The sequence below is a fragment of the Osmerus mordax genome, chromosome 17 (genome assembly GCF_038355195.1).
Source record: "Osmerus mordax isolate fOsmMor3 chromosome 17, fOsmMor3.pri, whole genome shotgun sequence".
In the NCBI taxonomy this organism is placed as follows: Eukaryota; Metazoa; Chordata; class Actinopteri; order Osmeriformes; family Osmeridae; genus Osmerus; species Osmerus mordax.
In genome coordinates this window covers 12,001,625-12,016,175 of record NC_090066.1, presented here as the reverse complement: position 1 = coordinate 12,016,175, position 14,551 = coordinate 12,001,625, and the positions used below count along the sequence as shown (strand labels likewise).

Sequence of the window (14,551 nt, the reverse complement as noted above, 5' to 3'; positions counted from 1 at the left end):
ATATTATAATGCTTAGGAGCCCCTCAAATTATAAGTCACTTAGCAAGAACTAGGGCCCTTGCATAGTTACGCTGTAGTTTCTTAGCTGAAAGAAGCTGTTTACTGCGCAAACGTTAACATTTATAGAATCCAGCTCTTCTTATGAAACGTAACAGTAATTTAACTCATGGTTACAATGGTAAACCACCATAACAATGAACATGCAACAAAACACTACATTCTAAGCAGACACATTTAAAAAACGAAATTCATGAAGTTCCATTTGTATTTCGAACAAACGGCAAACTTATCAACAAATTTAACACTATTTACGACCTTGCATCATGGGAATTGACCAGCCAATGAGCCACGCTATCTTTTTCACGTCGTTATTTCGTTCTTCAGTCAGTTTGACAGTATAACCTTCAAATGCATAATGCAACCCTTCTGTCTGCTTCTTTAGTAGCTTTTTCTTTTTTTCCATTAATACTCCAATTGATAATTATTAGTATAAGATTATAGGGCTTCAGAATGTTTGGCAGTTTTTCGTGCAGGCCCGCCCGCAGGCCCGAAACACTGCCCCCTCCTCCCCCAGTTACTACGCACTAAATGTTAATAAATAAATGTTTTAGACTACTACACATGTTATACATCATTGGAAAGCTACGATTCTTGTGCTTGTAGATACGTAAACCATTTCAAGATTGAGTGACAACAACAAGTTTAGTCAACGTCTTTGTCCAGTCACCACTTTGTAAACAACACCAAAGCCAAACGTCTCTACTTACCCTCAAAGGTTCCGTGTCGTCCAGGTATGCAAACAACACATCAAAACTTGATCTGCGTACATTCCCAAGGGTTAAAAGTATCTAACCATGTAAAGTAATTCGTCCAAATACAATGTTTTAAATTCATGAATAGCCATTATCCTTTGTTTCATTATGCAAGTTAGCCGACGGAAGAAACAACTTGTTCACATAAAAGTGTTATTTTCTCCGGTTAGCAACGGAGTATTTACGATATGAAGGCATCAAAATGTCCGTTGAACCCTCCCCTTTCGATTGACACCTGTTTGACCCAATAGGAGCTTCGTTGCCCCGTTGACAGCCCTCTAAAGCCAACTAGGTCTGTGCGTCCTGCCCCCATGCTTCAGTTTTTGTGTTTCAGTAATACTAATTAGGGATTTAGCTATTGTATATGATAGTTCTAAGTACCACCTTTCATTAGAGATAACAATTATGAAAAATAATACCTTTTTATCCTAAGTATTTGACCTTGGTTACAAAGGGTCATTTTGGAGTCTCCAAAACGCCTGGGTGTGCTCTTATAAAAACGTGTCAAATATGAATATATTGTGGTATTATGTTGTGTGTGATTTGAATTGGGTAAGGCTTCAACCTGTGGTCCAATTTAGTCTTCCAGCTAATACCTACCACCTCTAGGCCTCTTCAGGCCTCTGTTTTCACAACAAAATCTAGGCGGAAATAGAAACTTTCACTTTCCTTGTGTTCAAGCTTCTATTACTCAACACTAGTAGGACTGACAGGGGTCCTGACAATAGGGGAAATGACTTCAGAGCGTCAGCTTTCAAAAGAGACCATTTACATGCATGTACTCCAAATGGTTCAAGAACAGCTTTCAATTTACTTTGGGTATGCTGTTTAGGCGTTTTCAGGCAAATTTAACAGGATTTTGAAAAGTTAAGGTTACAGCTTCAGTACCAAAAAAGATTCAATGTGCAATGCATAATAGATTTTCATAGACATGAATAATTAGAATGAGATGGATCTAAAAAATTTAACCTGTAATGTACTTTAAAATTATTTTGACTGTTTTTGCTGTATAATAATAGGAAACGTACATCCTACTCCAGAAGAAATGTATGCCATTTTCTGTTTCTAAGCATACTTCTTAAAAGTATATCAAAAGTGAACTATTTTCAAAGCATACTTAAAAGTACATCAAAAGTGAACTATTTTCTAAGTATACTTCTTACAAAAGTGAACTATTTTCAAAGCAGACTTAAAAGTATATCAAAAGTGAACTATTTTCTAAGCATACTTCTTAAAAGTATATCAAAAGTGAACTATTTTCTAAGCATACTTCTTAAAAGTATATCAAAAGTGAACTATTTTCTAAGCATACTTCTTAAAAGTATATCAAAAGTGAACTAAAAGTGTAATATTCATATTTTAGTATACTTATAGTATACTTTAATATACTTCTTTTTTGTAAGGGATCCCCTCCCATATTTTTATGGGAAACTCCCACTTTCCCCTTGACCCTCACGTGAATGCATATGCATGACACGGAAAAAGCGCAATTTGCCATTTTCAGTTCCCGCGACAGGCAGTCTGCGCTTTTATCTCAGTGCGGCATGTTTGTAAATACCTTGCCATGCTTTTACGGGCAAATTGCGAAACAAATACACCTGAAGTGGGTGCAATAGCGTTAGTACATGAGGCCCAGAGTGAGGGTTTACCCACGGACACACACACATCAAAGAAGTGGTAGAAGGGATGAAGAGACATAAATATGTGGGTGGAGCTGTAGGGGGCAAAGGAGGGGTCTGCTGTGAAGAGGTGTGTGTGTGTATGGGGTGGGGGTAGTCGGGAGGTATGTCCACATCAATCAGTGTGTGTATGTGTCACGTTGGCATGTCTGGGTTCTTGTGCTTGTGCCTGGCCTAGGGGGCTAGAGCGTGGAGGAGCGGGGCGCAAGGCAGGACTGTACTCACACATGTCTAATGATAGGGCCCTCCAGGATCTCTATAAATCACTGTGATCCATTACCCCAGCTCTCATACACACACACACACTTTCCAAAGCACATACATATTATACACAGACACACATATACACACATCGTGTACACGCGTTGTTGAAGCACAGTGAAAAGTAGGCAGCAGTCCATTGTCTTACCCTACAGCACTTCATCAGATAAGTTCCCTGGAAGATGGATACCTCTCCTCTCCTTCCAAACTAAATGGCTAAATGGTCCAAGACTGCATTCTCTAAACAGCAATATGTTCTAGGAGGTAGTGGAGCCGGACATGTCAAGTAGGTCTGTAGGTTCTAATCCCCCTTCCCCACTTACCTCACTGCCGCGCTGAACCCCTCTGCAGAGGTGCCAGGAAGTAATATTACTTCCTGGTATTATTCTCAGGTTAGTTCACCTGTTTATATCTAAATGAGGCCATTTGTTTTTGACATCCAAACCCTTTTTGAAAGTATTTTTGTTGTTGTTGTTGCATGTTCTGCTTTGTTTATGTTCTTAATGACAGTTAGAGACAGGAAAGACAGGGAGACTGGGATGTCATATAGGAAATAGCCCAGGCTAGAATCGAACCTATGTGGTACACGCTCTACCCAGGGAGACACCAGACCCCCCCCCCCCCCCCCCAATCCTCACTTGACGTAAACTTAAGGTTAAATTGAACCTTATATGGATATAGTGTTATGTGTCAGGTTTCGCCACACTCAGCACTACTTGCAGTCTATTGGAGATCTTGGAACCAGGCTTTACTATGACAACAGTAGGCTGCGCAGGTGAGATTCAGTCACCGTTTGGATGTGTTTGCTCATGGATTAGTTTGGGCGATTTTCACAAGTCTGTGCAAACCTTATCAGTGCCACGTGCAAGAAAGATTTTATAAGGGGGGAGAAAAAAAAACACAGTTGCTGTTTCAAGTTTTCTCTTTACTTACGCTAACCTTTCCATTATTGACCAAATGTTTTCTTGCCGTGTTTTGGAAACTGGGCTACATTTGCTGCAAAATATATTGATCAAATCAGCCTCATTTGTTTATGTGTTTCATTTTTTTTACATAAATGTTGTCTACTGTGCATAGTCTTATTAGTTATGCTCAAAGAATCCTCTATGTTTATGATGTTTGTAATTTACTGTAAACTGTATCTGAACTCTCTTTTTATAAACAATCTGTCACTGTACAAGGTCACTAGCCAGAATTTCATGAGGCTTCTCATAGTGATTTGAAAATTCTTCATACACACATACATCCTCCTTGTGTGTGTGTGTGTGTTTTGTATTCCCTCTATGCATGTAGCCCTCTCTCAACCCAACTTGTCTCCCCTGTCTTTTGTCTCTTTCTTGGTTCAGGCAGTACACACTGCTCCTTAGATTTGCATCACGTTAGTGGGTTAGCATCAATGTGTTAACGGGCCTCCCCTCCCCATCCTACCTCATCCCGCCCCTTCCCCTCTTTTTCTGTTCATCACTCGCTCTCCCTCTCCTGCCATCCCTTTACCTAGAAACCTGTGCGGTGAACAACGGCGGCTGCGACCGGACGTGTAAGGATACCGCCACAGGGGTGCGCTGTAGCTGCCCTGTCGGATTCACCCTGCAACCCGACGGCAAGACCTGCAAAGGTCAGTGACAGTGTGTTTATGTTTGGTTGGGTCAGTGTGTTTCATTTGACGCGTCGTGCTGTTTGACAAAGCTGTCGTTGCAGGGTACAATATTGGAGCTTAGACAGGTGAAAGGACAGCACTGGATGGTGAACTGTTTGGGTTGTGATATATAGAGCTATTGTAGGGTCACACGGTCAGGGGCTAGTGCTCGTTGACAGAGGCATTTAACGGAGGCGGTCCGTTATCAGAGGCCGGAATGAGAGCCTTCTGAAAGATTGGAAGCCAAGACAAACACCATGGCCCGTCTCACTTCCTCTGGCATGGGGAATGAGTGGTCTGTAGCAGTTGTTGTTGTTGCCCTACCTTTCCGTTTGCAGCGTTCTTACTGGTGACGTCCGAGACTGTGGCTGTGCTGCCACCCCTGTAAACAGATGAGATTTGTCTGTGGCTTTGCTGTAAACCAACTCACGTGGCACTGAATCTCTCTGACCCCAGGATCTTGCCAGTTGAAAGCTGGGCAGGGTACACAAGCAAATCTATCAGAAAAAATCATTTGGATCTCAATTGGCTGAAGTGTCCACCTTTGCCCTTTGTATAGTTGCTGAGGTCAAGGTAGATAACTCAGCCTGTTGAAATACACCTGCCGTTGGATCTGTATGACAATGGGAAACTGAATCAGATTGCGTAGGCTAGAGAGTTACTCATTTAGATCTTCTCAATCAAATTAGAAGGGCTTCTTGTTTATCTCTGAAGGTTTCAGTTTTCATTTGAACCCATCTTCTCCCTTGGCTCCAACCCCATCTCCTGAAGATTGAGAGAGGGATGAAAGTGACCACCAAGGTCAACCTCACGTCACAGACATGTTCAAGTAAGAACTACACATTATCATGGTAACAAGGTATGGGTCACGCGAACATTGAAACTGAAACTGTATGTCTGGGTCAAGTTCTGTGAGTGCAATTCTATCATTGTGCGTTGTTTTGTATGTACCCATGCACTCATTGTTGTGTGTGTGTATGTGTGTGTGAGTGTGTGAATCTGGCGTCACAGTTGGAGAATGTGACATGTGGGTGTGTGAAATACTGTCTATGCCCAGCATGCAGATGGGGCATTGGCAAACTTTGAGCTGTTTGAACAGTGAGGCCCACGCTGGTGCTCTGTCTCTCACTCACACAAATACATGTGTGTATGCTTGCACATAAATGCAAGCATACACACACACACACACTGAGATAGTGCTACACGTTAGAGAAACACATCACATAGTCTCACACAGTATGTTCTGTATCTTACCAGACTGTGTCTATGAGTATAACAGAGTAGTAGCAATATACCAGAGTAGAACATTTGCTTTTCCATTGCAGCTTGAAGGATTTCCACCCTGTCTGTCTGTCTGTCTGTATGTTGATTTGTGGCCCATCTGACAGCCCGACATTTATGATGCAAAATAATGAAAAAATCTTTGTGAAGGGGGCGGAGGTGGGGAGAGGGTAGAGTTGAATGGAGAAGATGGATAGGGCCACAGTCCGGTTGTGTCCCGCCCAGATAATTTAGCTAAGCAAAGCCCCTGGGCTCCATAAATCCCACCTGATGGGCCTGATGTAGGCCGAGGGACATCTATCACTCTCCATAACCTGGGTACCTTGGCAGGAAAACATACTGCCATTTGCTACTGGTAGGCATGCACGCGCTCACAAAGACACACAGAGCACGCATTCCTTTTTACATTTATGCATACACACAGGTATGCACACACACTCACATATACTGTACACACAAACACTGTACACACTGTAACTCCATTTCGTAGCTATTGAGACATGGCTGATTGTGTTGTATAGACTATCGTATCATAGATTTTTAGTGTTTAGTGGTTTTCTGAAAGTAGTTGTTAGTTGTTAGTGGGGGAGGAAAGCGCTTCACTGTGAGGTGGTCTAATTTCCTTCTCCTGTGTGAGTGCATGTGTACGTGCGTGTGTGTTCAGCGGGGCGCCAGGTCCACATGGACATGCTCTGTCTGGCCCCTCTAACATAATCATTTCAAAATAAACTATTTAGGACATGTTTAAATCCCCCGTGTCTGATAAACGCTCTTTCATCTGCCCTGACAGACAAGGCAGCTCTCCCTCTCTCCAATGACAGATGCACTGATGCAGGAGGTGTTTCACCACAATGCTCTCGTGCGGGTGGAGAGAGAGAGGGGGGGGGAGTGTTTGTGAACCGTTTCCAGATGTTTGATTAGAAGGTGCTTGTTGGGGGGTGGATGAGTTATGGACGTGTGTTTTAACGTCTATGTCGTTCGTATGTCTGAGATGGTTAACAATGGCGCAAGCAATATGTGTGAGTTTGTGCAGTGTTTGCCTGTGTCCGCATGTGTGTGGTCGGTGCAGTGAGACAGAGCTGCTCAGCTGCACATTGCTTGTATGGGCACCTTAGACACGTCCTCACTGGCCTGCATTCCTCTCCCTGCGCACACAAACACACACGTAAAAACACACTAACAAACTCATAATCCAATCAAACGACCATGAAAACTATAATACTTATTTAATAGGCTGCTATGACTTTGTCATGGAGTCCTCTTCCCAAAACACACACTGTAATCTCTTCAGAAAACCATGCGAATGCCATGGCAGTCTCTTCACATGACTCAGCATCTGGGCATCCCCTTGGAAAAAATGAATAAATAATATAAAGAGAGTTGATGCTCTAGGCTGAAACGCAACGGTTAGCGTCCTTGTTATGATCCGACAATAGAGCCCTTAGAGACAAAGCTAACAGAGGCGCGGGAGGATAACCCTCGAGTACATACACGCTGGGCTCGGACATGACGTCTGGACACATTAGCCAGTAAACCCAGAGGGGGACCTTCGCGAAACATAGTGAACTAGACCTCCACCTCCTCCTTGCACTCCCCCGGTTATTTGGAAAAGTTCATGTTTCAGTCAGTGCATTCCACTTAATTGCTTTTTTTTACTGTAAATATTTTGTAAAACTACACACCTTTTTTTCCTGTATGGCTGTTTTTTTCTCTCTCTGCCTCCCCAAGCGAGGGAGCGAGCCGTATAGCCCTGAGGTGAGCTTTACGCGGGCGAGGGAAGGCTTCCAAATTCCTCTAACCGAGTGATTCTTATCCCCCGGTAAACTGCGTTTGTGTGACAATAGGAGGTTTATTTTCTCAAATTCTTTCCTACTCACTTTCTCTGTCTTTTTCTCTTGAATACTCTCTTTACCTCTCCCTTTTTTTCTTTAGCATCCACTCTCTCTCTGTCTCTCTGTTGGAACAATGGTGCACTAGGCAACCCCAGGATTTGACTTCATACACCCAGAAGTCATAGGTCATGGGTCAAGATGCACTCCGATATTCTCAATAATACTTGATTGTTTAGAACACCGCTAAATAAACAATTACCAATACTAAATACATGCTCAACAGTGTTGTGTTGACCTAAGGCTGATGTTAATTGATACCTGAACCCTAAATCTTTGAGAGTCTTTACTACTTGAGTTCAACACAGTGCTCAGCTTACACAGAGATACATTTTTGAACACCAGTTCCAACATCTTCCCAACAACCACGCAGACCGACAGACTAGCTGACTGACAGACATGTATTTATCAACAGAGACAGACAGCAGGCAAATAAAAAAGGTGATGGCAAGCAGACTGACAAACCGCTAGGTTGACAGGCAGACAAACTGTCAGTCAGGCAGGCACACTGACAGGCTGGGAGTCAGACAGTCAGGCAAATAAGTACACAGATAGAAGGACAGACCGTTGGGCTAACAGTAAGTCAGGCGGCCAGACAGACAGGTGGGCAGGAAAGCAGGCATGCAAACAAGCAGACAGGCAGCAGTAATACCATGCAATGGCCAGGCAAAGGCATAGGAAATTCAGCCTTAGGATGGGGTTATTGATCGCAGCGAGAGCAGACTATTGATCAGGCACTGTTACATGTCTGTCAGGGATTGTGTGTGTTTGTTTGTGTGTGTAGGGCTGTCTTGGTTGACACGACTCTGCAACATCGCATGGACATCAGGGACAGTGCCTCTGGACTGGCAGACCGGGGTGGTGGTTCCCCTCTTTAAAAAGGGGGACCGGAGGGTGTGCTCCAACTTTAGGGGGATCACACTCCTCAGCCTCCCTGGGAAAGTCTATTCAGGGGTTCTGGAGAGGAGGGTCCGTCGGATTTTCGAACCTTGGATTCAGGAGGAGCAATGTGGTTTTCGTCCTGGCCGTGGAACTGTGGACCAGCTCTATACCCTCGGCAGGGTTCTGGAGGGTGCATGGGAGTTTGCCCAACCAGTCTACGCATGTTTTGTGGATTTGGAAAAGGCGTTCGACCGTGTCCCTCGGGGCTCATGTGGGGGGTGCTCCGGGAGTACGGGGTACCGGACTCCCTGATCGGGGCTGTTCGGTCCCTGTACGACCGGTGCCAGAGTTTGGTCCGCATTGCCGGTAGTAAGTAAAACTTATTCCCGGTGAGGGTTGGACTCCGCCAGGGCTGCCCTTTGTCACCGATTCTGTTCATAACTTATATGGACAGAATTTCTAGGCGCAGCCAGGGCGTTGAGGGGGTCCGGTTCGGTGACCTCAGGATCGGGTCGCTGCTTTTTGCAGATGATGTGGTCCTGTTGGCTTCATCGGGCCGTGACCTTCAGCTCTCACTGGAGCGGTTCGCAACCGAATGCGAAGCGGCTGGGATGGGAATCAGCACCTCCAAATCTGAGGCCATGGTTATCGACCGGAAAAGGGTGGAGTGCAATCTCCGGGTCGGGGAGGAGATCTTGAGTTCAAGTATCTCGGGGTCTTGTTCACGAGTGAGGGAAGGATGGAGCGTGAGATCGACAGGCGGATCGGTGCGGCGTCCGCAGTGATGCGGAGGCGAAGCTCTCTATTTTCCAGTCGATCTACGTTCCTACCCTCACCTATGGTCGTGAACTGTGGGTAGTGACCGAAAGAACGAGATTGCGAATACAAGTGGCCGAAATGAGTTTTCTCCGCAGGGTGTCCGGGCTCTCCCTTAGAGATAGGGTGAGAAGCTCGGTCATCCGGGAGGGGCTCAGAGTAGAACCGCTGCTCCTCCGCGTCGAGAGGGGCCAGTTGAGGTGGCTCGGGCATCTGATAAGGATGCCTCCTGGACGCCTCCCTGGTGAGGTGTTCTGGGCACGTCCCACTGGGAAGAGGCCCCGGGGAATACCCAGGACACGCTGGAGGGACTATGTCTCTCGGCTGGCCTGGGAACGCCTCGGGGTCCCCCAGGAAGAGCTGGTGGAAGTGGCCGGGGAGAGGGAAGTCTGGGCCTCCCTGCTTAGGTTGCTGCCCCCGCCACCCGACCCCCGGATAAGCGGAAGATGATGGGATGGATGTTTGTGTGTGTAACAGACAGACAGACAGGACAAACGAGAAAGCATACTAAAGGAGAGAGAGAAACTGTACAGGGAATTGGATAACTGTCCTGACCACTGCCCAAATCAGAATCAGAATCAGCTTTATTTGACAAGTAAGTTTGCACAAACAATGAATTTACTATGGCAGGAAGGTGCATATGGTAAACATATAAGAGTTTTAAATATGAAATGTTTAAATGTTCACTGTATGCACCTGCCCACCAAAGTAAATTCCTTGTTTGTGACCACTTACTTGGCGATTAAACACAATTCTGATTCTGAATGTAGAACAAGTTAGGGATAATGCTCCGCAGAAGCAACCATCCTCCGCTGCGCGTCGGACGGTTCACGCCTCCGCATCGTCCATTATCAGGTGATATTGGACACCTCGAAGGGCATTATCCCGCTTATACCATGGTCACTTGCCAACGATTTTTTTTCCCAAATCTAAATGAATGTTTTCATGCGTTTTGCAAAAGAAAATCTAACGTTTTTTAACGTTAGCCAACTGTGATATTTCTAGTCCGCTCAACTCATAGAACCAACACCGGCTTTCCTTTGGATGAGCTATTAGCCCGAAAGCTAACGTTATTGCTAGCAAGATTAAAAGGCAATAACATTGTGTACGGTTGACAAACAGTAAATATAATTTTACAGTATGTTTGACAAGAAGATTTGCTAGCTAACCAGCCATGTCACTGTCCCAAAATCAATATCAAGATTTTCACGAACAAGGTATCGGCCATATACTAGTACTAGGCTACAGTACGGCCGCAGCCTGTGGAGCGAGTTGAATCGAAAATGGATGTGAGATGACCGCATCAAAATTGACATATTCTCCAAACAGTAATTATAATTTTACAGTATGTTTAACAACAAGACTAGCCAGCTATCGAGCCATGTCATTGTCCCCAAATAAAATCTAGATTTTTAAGAAGAAAATAATCGGCCATGTGTAGAGTTGCTGCTACTGTCGTGTTGGCTGCAGCCTGTCTGCACTAACTAGATTGACTAGCGAGGTGAATAGTGAATGGGATGTGAGATGAGCGGTTACGTGACACTGACACACTACATTCAGAAAAGTAACATTTTCAAATAGGTTAAAATAAATATTCAAGTCACTCGTTGTAAATACAAGTTAGCTTGTTTAAGTCTTTCAAAATTGTAAATGGAGGCTTTGACTCCGTCCCCGTTGTTATGGTTACTTATTTCAGACACTTTCTACAGGCTCATATACTATGTAGCCAGCGGAATAATTTAGAACGGTGAAAAGACAGTTTTGCTGCAATTACGCAGTAGGTGTCCGTTATCACCCGATAATGGACACCCCTGCAGCCAATAAGAATCGAGTATTCACCCAGACCATGGTATAACAGGATCTAAATAATTCTAACCACTAATTTACAATGTAAAAAATGTAATGTAAGATATAAAGAAGAGTGCAATGTGATTGGTGCATTGTGCAATGTGCAATGTGTATCCATGAAGTGGATACAACCCCTCCATCCCTCTTTAGCTGAGTCTCTTGGCCTGTTCCCTGAACAAGCCCTCTTTCTTTTGACCTCTTTTGCCTGTTTTTCATTTGTTGTCAGGCTAAAAAACATTCCTTACTAACACTCAACACTTCTCCTCCTCCTTCCCTCTCTTAGTCTTGTCTGCCTCTATCATTTAAACACACACACACAGACAGTGCTTTATCATTTCAAGATGTGTGGACATTTTAAAGTATTTATTTAAGCTCAAAGCTTGTTTAAGGGCTATTAAAGCTAATTATATAGAGGGTTATTAGGCACAGGCATCCCCAGTGGCCATTAAACTTGGTGTGATGTGGTGACTGTGCCAGTGGTCACAGCTGCCAGACTCTTTCTCTCTCTATCTCTGTCTCTCTTCCTCCCCCATTTCTCTCTCCTTCTCACCCGCTTCCTCTCTTTCTCTCTCTGTCTGTCTGTCTCTCTCTCTCTCTCTACCTCTCTCTAAGTTTTCTTTCCGTCTCTGCTGGCAGGCATGTCATTTCTAACATACTGGATAATATGTCTTGGATACTGTGGGGAATTACTTGTGTGTCTTTGTATGTGTGAGAGAGTGTGTGTGCAGACAAAGATTCATGTGCGTGTGTGAACCTGGCGGTAGTGTCAGGGACATCCATCCTCTCCTGAAAGATAAAAGATCAGTGCTCTAACCAGAACTGAAAAGACAGAAGTGACTGATCCGACGTCCCTTAGGGGGAGAACAGAGCCACAGAGTGACTGTAGAGAAAGTGAGACAGAGAGAGATATAGACAGAGGCAGAAAGGGAGGGCAAAGTAGGGCAAACATTTTTTACAAAGAGTAAGAGAACCTACGTGACAGAGAAAGTTAAACCTGAAATGATGTAATAGGTTCAAGGAGTTCCAGTCTTCACCTATCCTCTTCCATCCCCCTTACAAATCCATTCTGCACTATGCTCTGATAGGAGGAAATCCCTTTTAACCCATCCAGATGGAGACCAAACCCCCCTGAGAGCCTCTGACAAGGCAGGAGATGCAGAAGGAGGACATATTTACTACTGTACCTCTCCCAGTAAAACTGTAAGGAGAGACAGGCCAAGTCATTGCTTTGTTTTCACTAAATAATACCTCCCAGCATTGATGCAGGAGAGAGAGCGAGAGAGGGTGTGAGAGAGAGGGTGGTAGAGAGAGAGGGAGGATGGCAGAGGGAGAAAGAAGGAACCCAATAGGGACAACCCTAGTTTGAAACTGGAAAAACAAAGCACTGTCAAGATGTCTCCTCCTCTTGTTTAATGTCATGCCATCTTCGTTTTCTGCTCTCAACTAATCTCACTTGGCTTGGATGGAGGATTGGACTGGCTGACTCACTTTAGCCGAGGTTAGAAGCAAGCTGTTCAGTCTCTGACTGTCCTCCCTTCTTCTCCCCATCTCTCCCCTCACTTATTTTGTTTTTCCTCCACCTCTTCCTTTCTTGTCTGTCCTCTTCACTTTCCCTATGTCTTCCCTGTATGTGTCCTGCCATTTACTCACACCCCCCACTTCCGTTCACCTCTTCTTAATTTTTTTCATCCTTTCACTCACAACCCTTCTTTCCTTTTCTTAGGGTTAGGCTTATATCTCTCTTTGACCCCAACACCTCCCCCCCACTCTCTCCTTTCCTCTTCTCATCTCTCCTATCCTCTTTTATCCTCTTCCTCCTCCTCTCCTCTTCTATTTGTTCTCATCTCCTCTCCCTCACCCTTCCTCCCTCTCCTAAAGTCTAGGCGGTCTCATGCCTGATTTACTTCCAAGTTCAAAGGCTTAGACTCTAATCCCCAGCCATTTTCATCACTTAGAGCACAAATCAAAAAGGGTTTAGTCTGTGTAATCTGCCATGCTATTGTCCTCTTCCTCCTTCCCTCCCTCTGTTCTCATACTCCCTTTCTCCTTTCCCTCTTTGGTATGATCCCACTTCCCTTCCGGTTACCATTTCTCCTGTTGCTCCCCTGCTCCTCTGGGGCAGTGGTGTGGGTTCAGCTGAGGGTACTCGGGGTGAGAGAGGGTGCTAGCGTGAAGGCTAGGTTTGGCATTGGCATCACCGCCCACATCAGCCCTGGGGGGAATCCCGCTCACTATTTATTGCTGATGGGCTTCTATGTGGACACCTGGAGTTAGAGCTCAGGTATCATCTGCTCTGGATCTCCCGGGGCTGGGGCGGTCCAGACAGATTTGGCACTGTCTCTCTCCCTCTCTCTCTCTCTTTGTCTCTCTCTCTTTGTCTCTCTCTCTCTCTGTCTCTCTCCCTCCTCTCTCCAGATGCTTCTCTGGCTGAGTCCCTGAGTGGTGTACCTTCCCTCAGGTACATGTACTGTAGCTACGCTAAGCTCCCTTGGTCCCAGGAAGAAAAGGGTGTGTCACAAGTTTAGACAGTGATAACCCCCGCAGAATAAGCCCGTTACCGTAGCAGACAACTGCATGCTCACACCAGAGTAATGTTCTCAGCGGCATATCAAAGAAGGGGAGGGAAGATAAAAACACACATGTAAGAGGGAGCACAGAATGACACAGATGGTAGGATATTCATTCAAAATCCAATCAGACTGGAGATTGAATGGAAGCAGTCTAGTCCAATGCAGTATAGTATAGTGCAGTACAGTACAGCACAGTATTGTGTAGTATAATATAGTATAGTTTAATACAGTACAGTATTAGTACAGTACAGCACAGTATCGTGTAGTATAATATAGTATAGTATAATACAGTACAGAACAGTACAGTATAGTGCAGTGCAGTTTAATAAGTTACATTCCAGGACATATCTGTGCTTTGTTAGCATGCATTGTGACAATATATGTGTTAATGAGGTTGACCGTGCTCTGCAACATATTGGTACCGTGGTCCAAACCTGTATGGAAGCACCATCTACACACAAACCCACATCTACGGGCTTGTGCATCTGTGTGTGCTCACGTCAACCAACAGAAAATAGATGTAACTCTAATGCTGTATTTCTGCCCTTCATCTTCTTTCTCCCCTTTCCCTGTCTCTTCCTCTCTACCTCCCTCACCACCCTCTCCATCCATCCAGACATAGACGAGTGCCAGGAGAACAACGGAGGCTGTGACCACTTCTGCCGAAACACAGTGGGGTCATTCGAGTGCAGCTGCCAGAAGGGTCACAAACTGCTCACTGACGAGCGCACCTGCCAAGGTCAGTGTGACTAGCTTCCATTTCCTATGATATGTATTTTGGGCCTTTTTCTTGGTTTTATCAGACAGAGACAGTTGAGATTGACAGGAAATGTAGACATGTAGAAACAGCCCAAGCCGGATTCGAACCCTAGTCGCT

The 14,551-nt window shown here is 44.9% G+C and overlaps 1 protein-coding gene across 2 annotated transcripts in view; it reads left to right on the top strand.

Annotated features, from left to right (window-relative positions):
- The window catches only part of scube1 (signal peptide, CUB domain, EGF-like 1), a 145,786-nt gene that overhangs the window by 120,136 nt on the left and 11,099 nt on the right, over window positions 1-14,551 (top strand). For both annotated transcript variants that reach the window (XM_067254644.1, XM_067254643.1), the window contains 2 exons: window positions 4,251-4,367; window positions 14,291-14,413. In XM_067254644.1, the coding sequence (XP_067110745.1) occupies window positions 4,251-4,367; window positions 14,291-14,413 (240 nt within the window). The remainder of the gene's footprint in view (window positions 1-4,250; window positions 4,368-14,290; window positions 14,414-14,551) is intronic.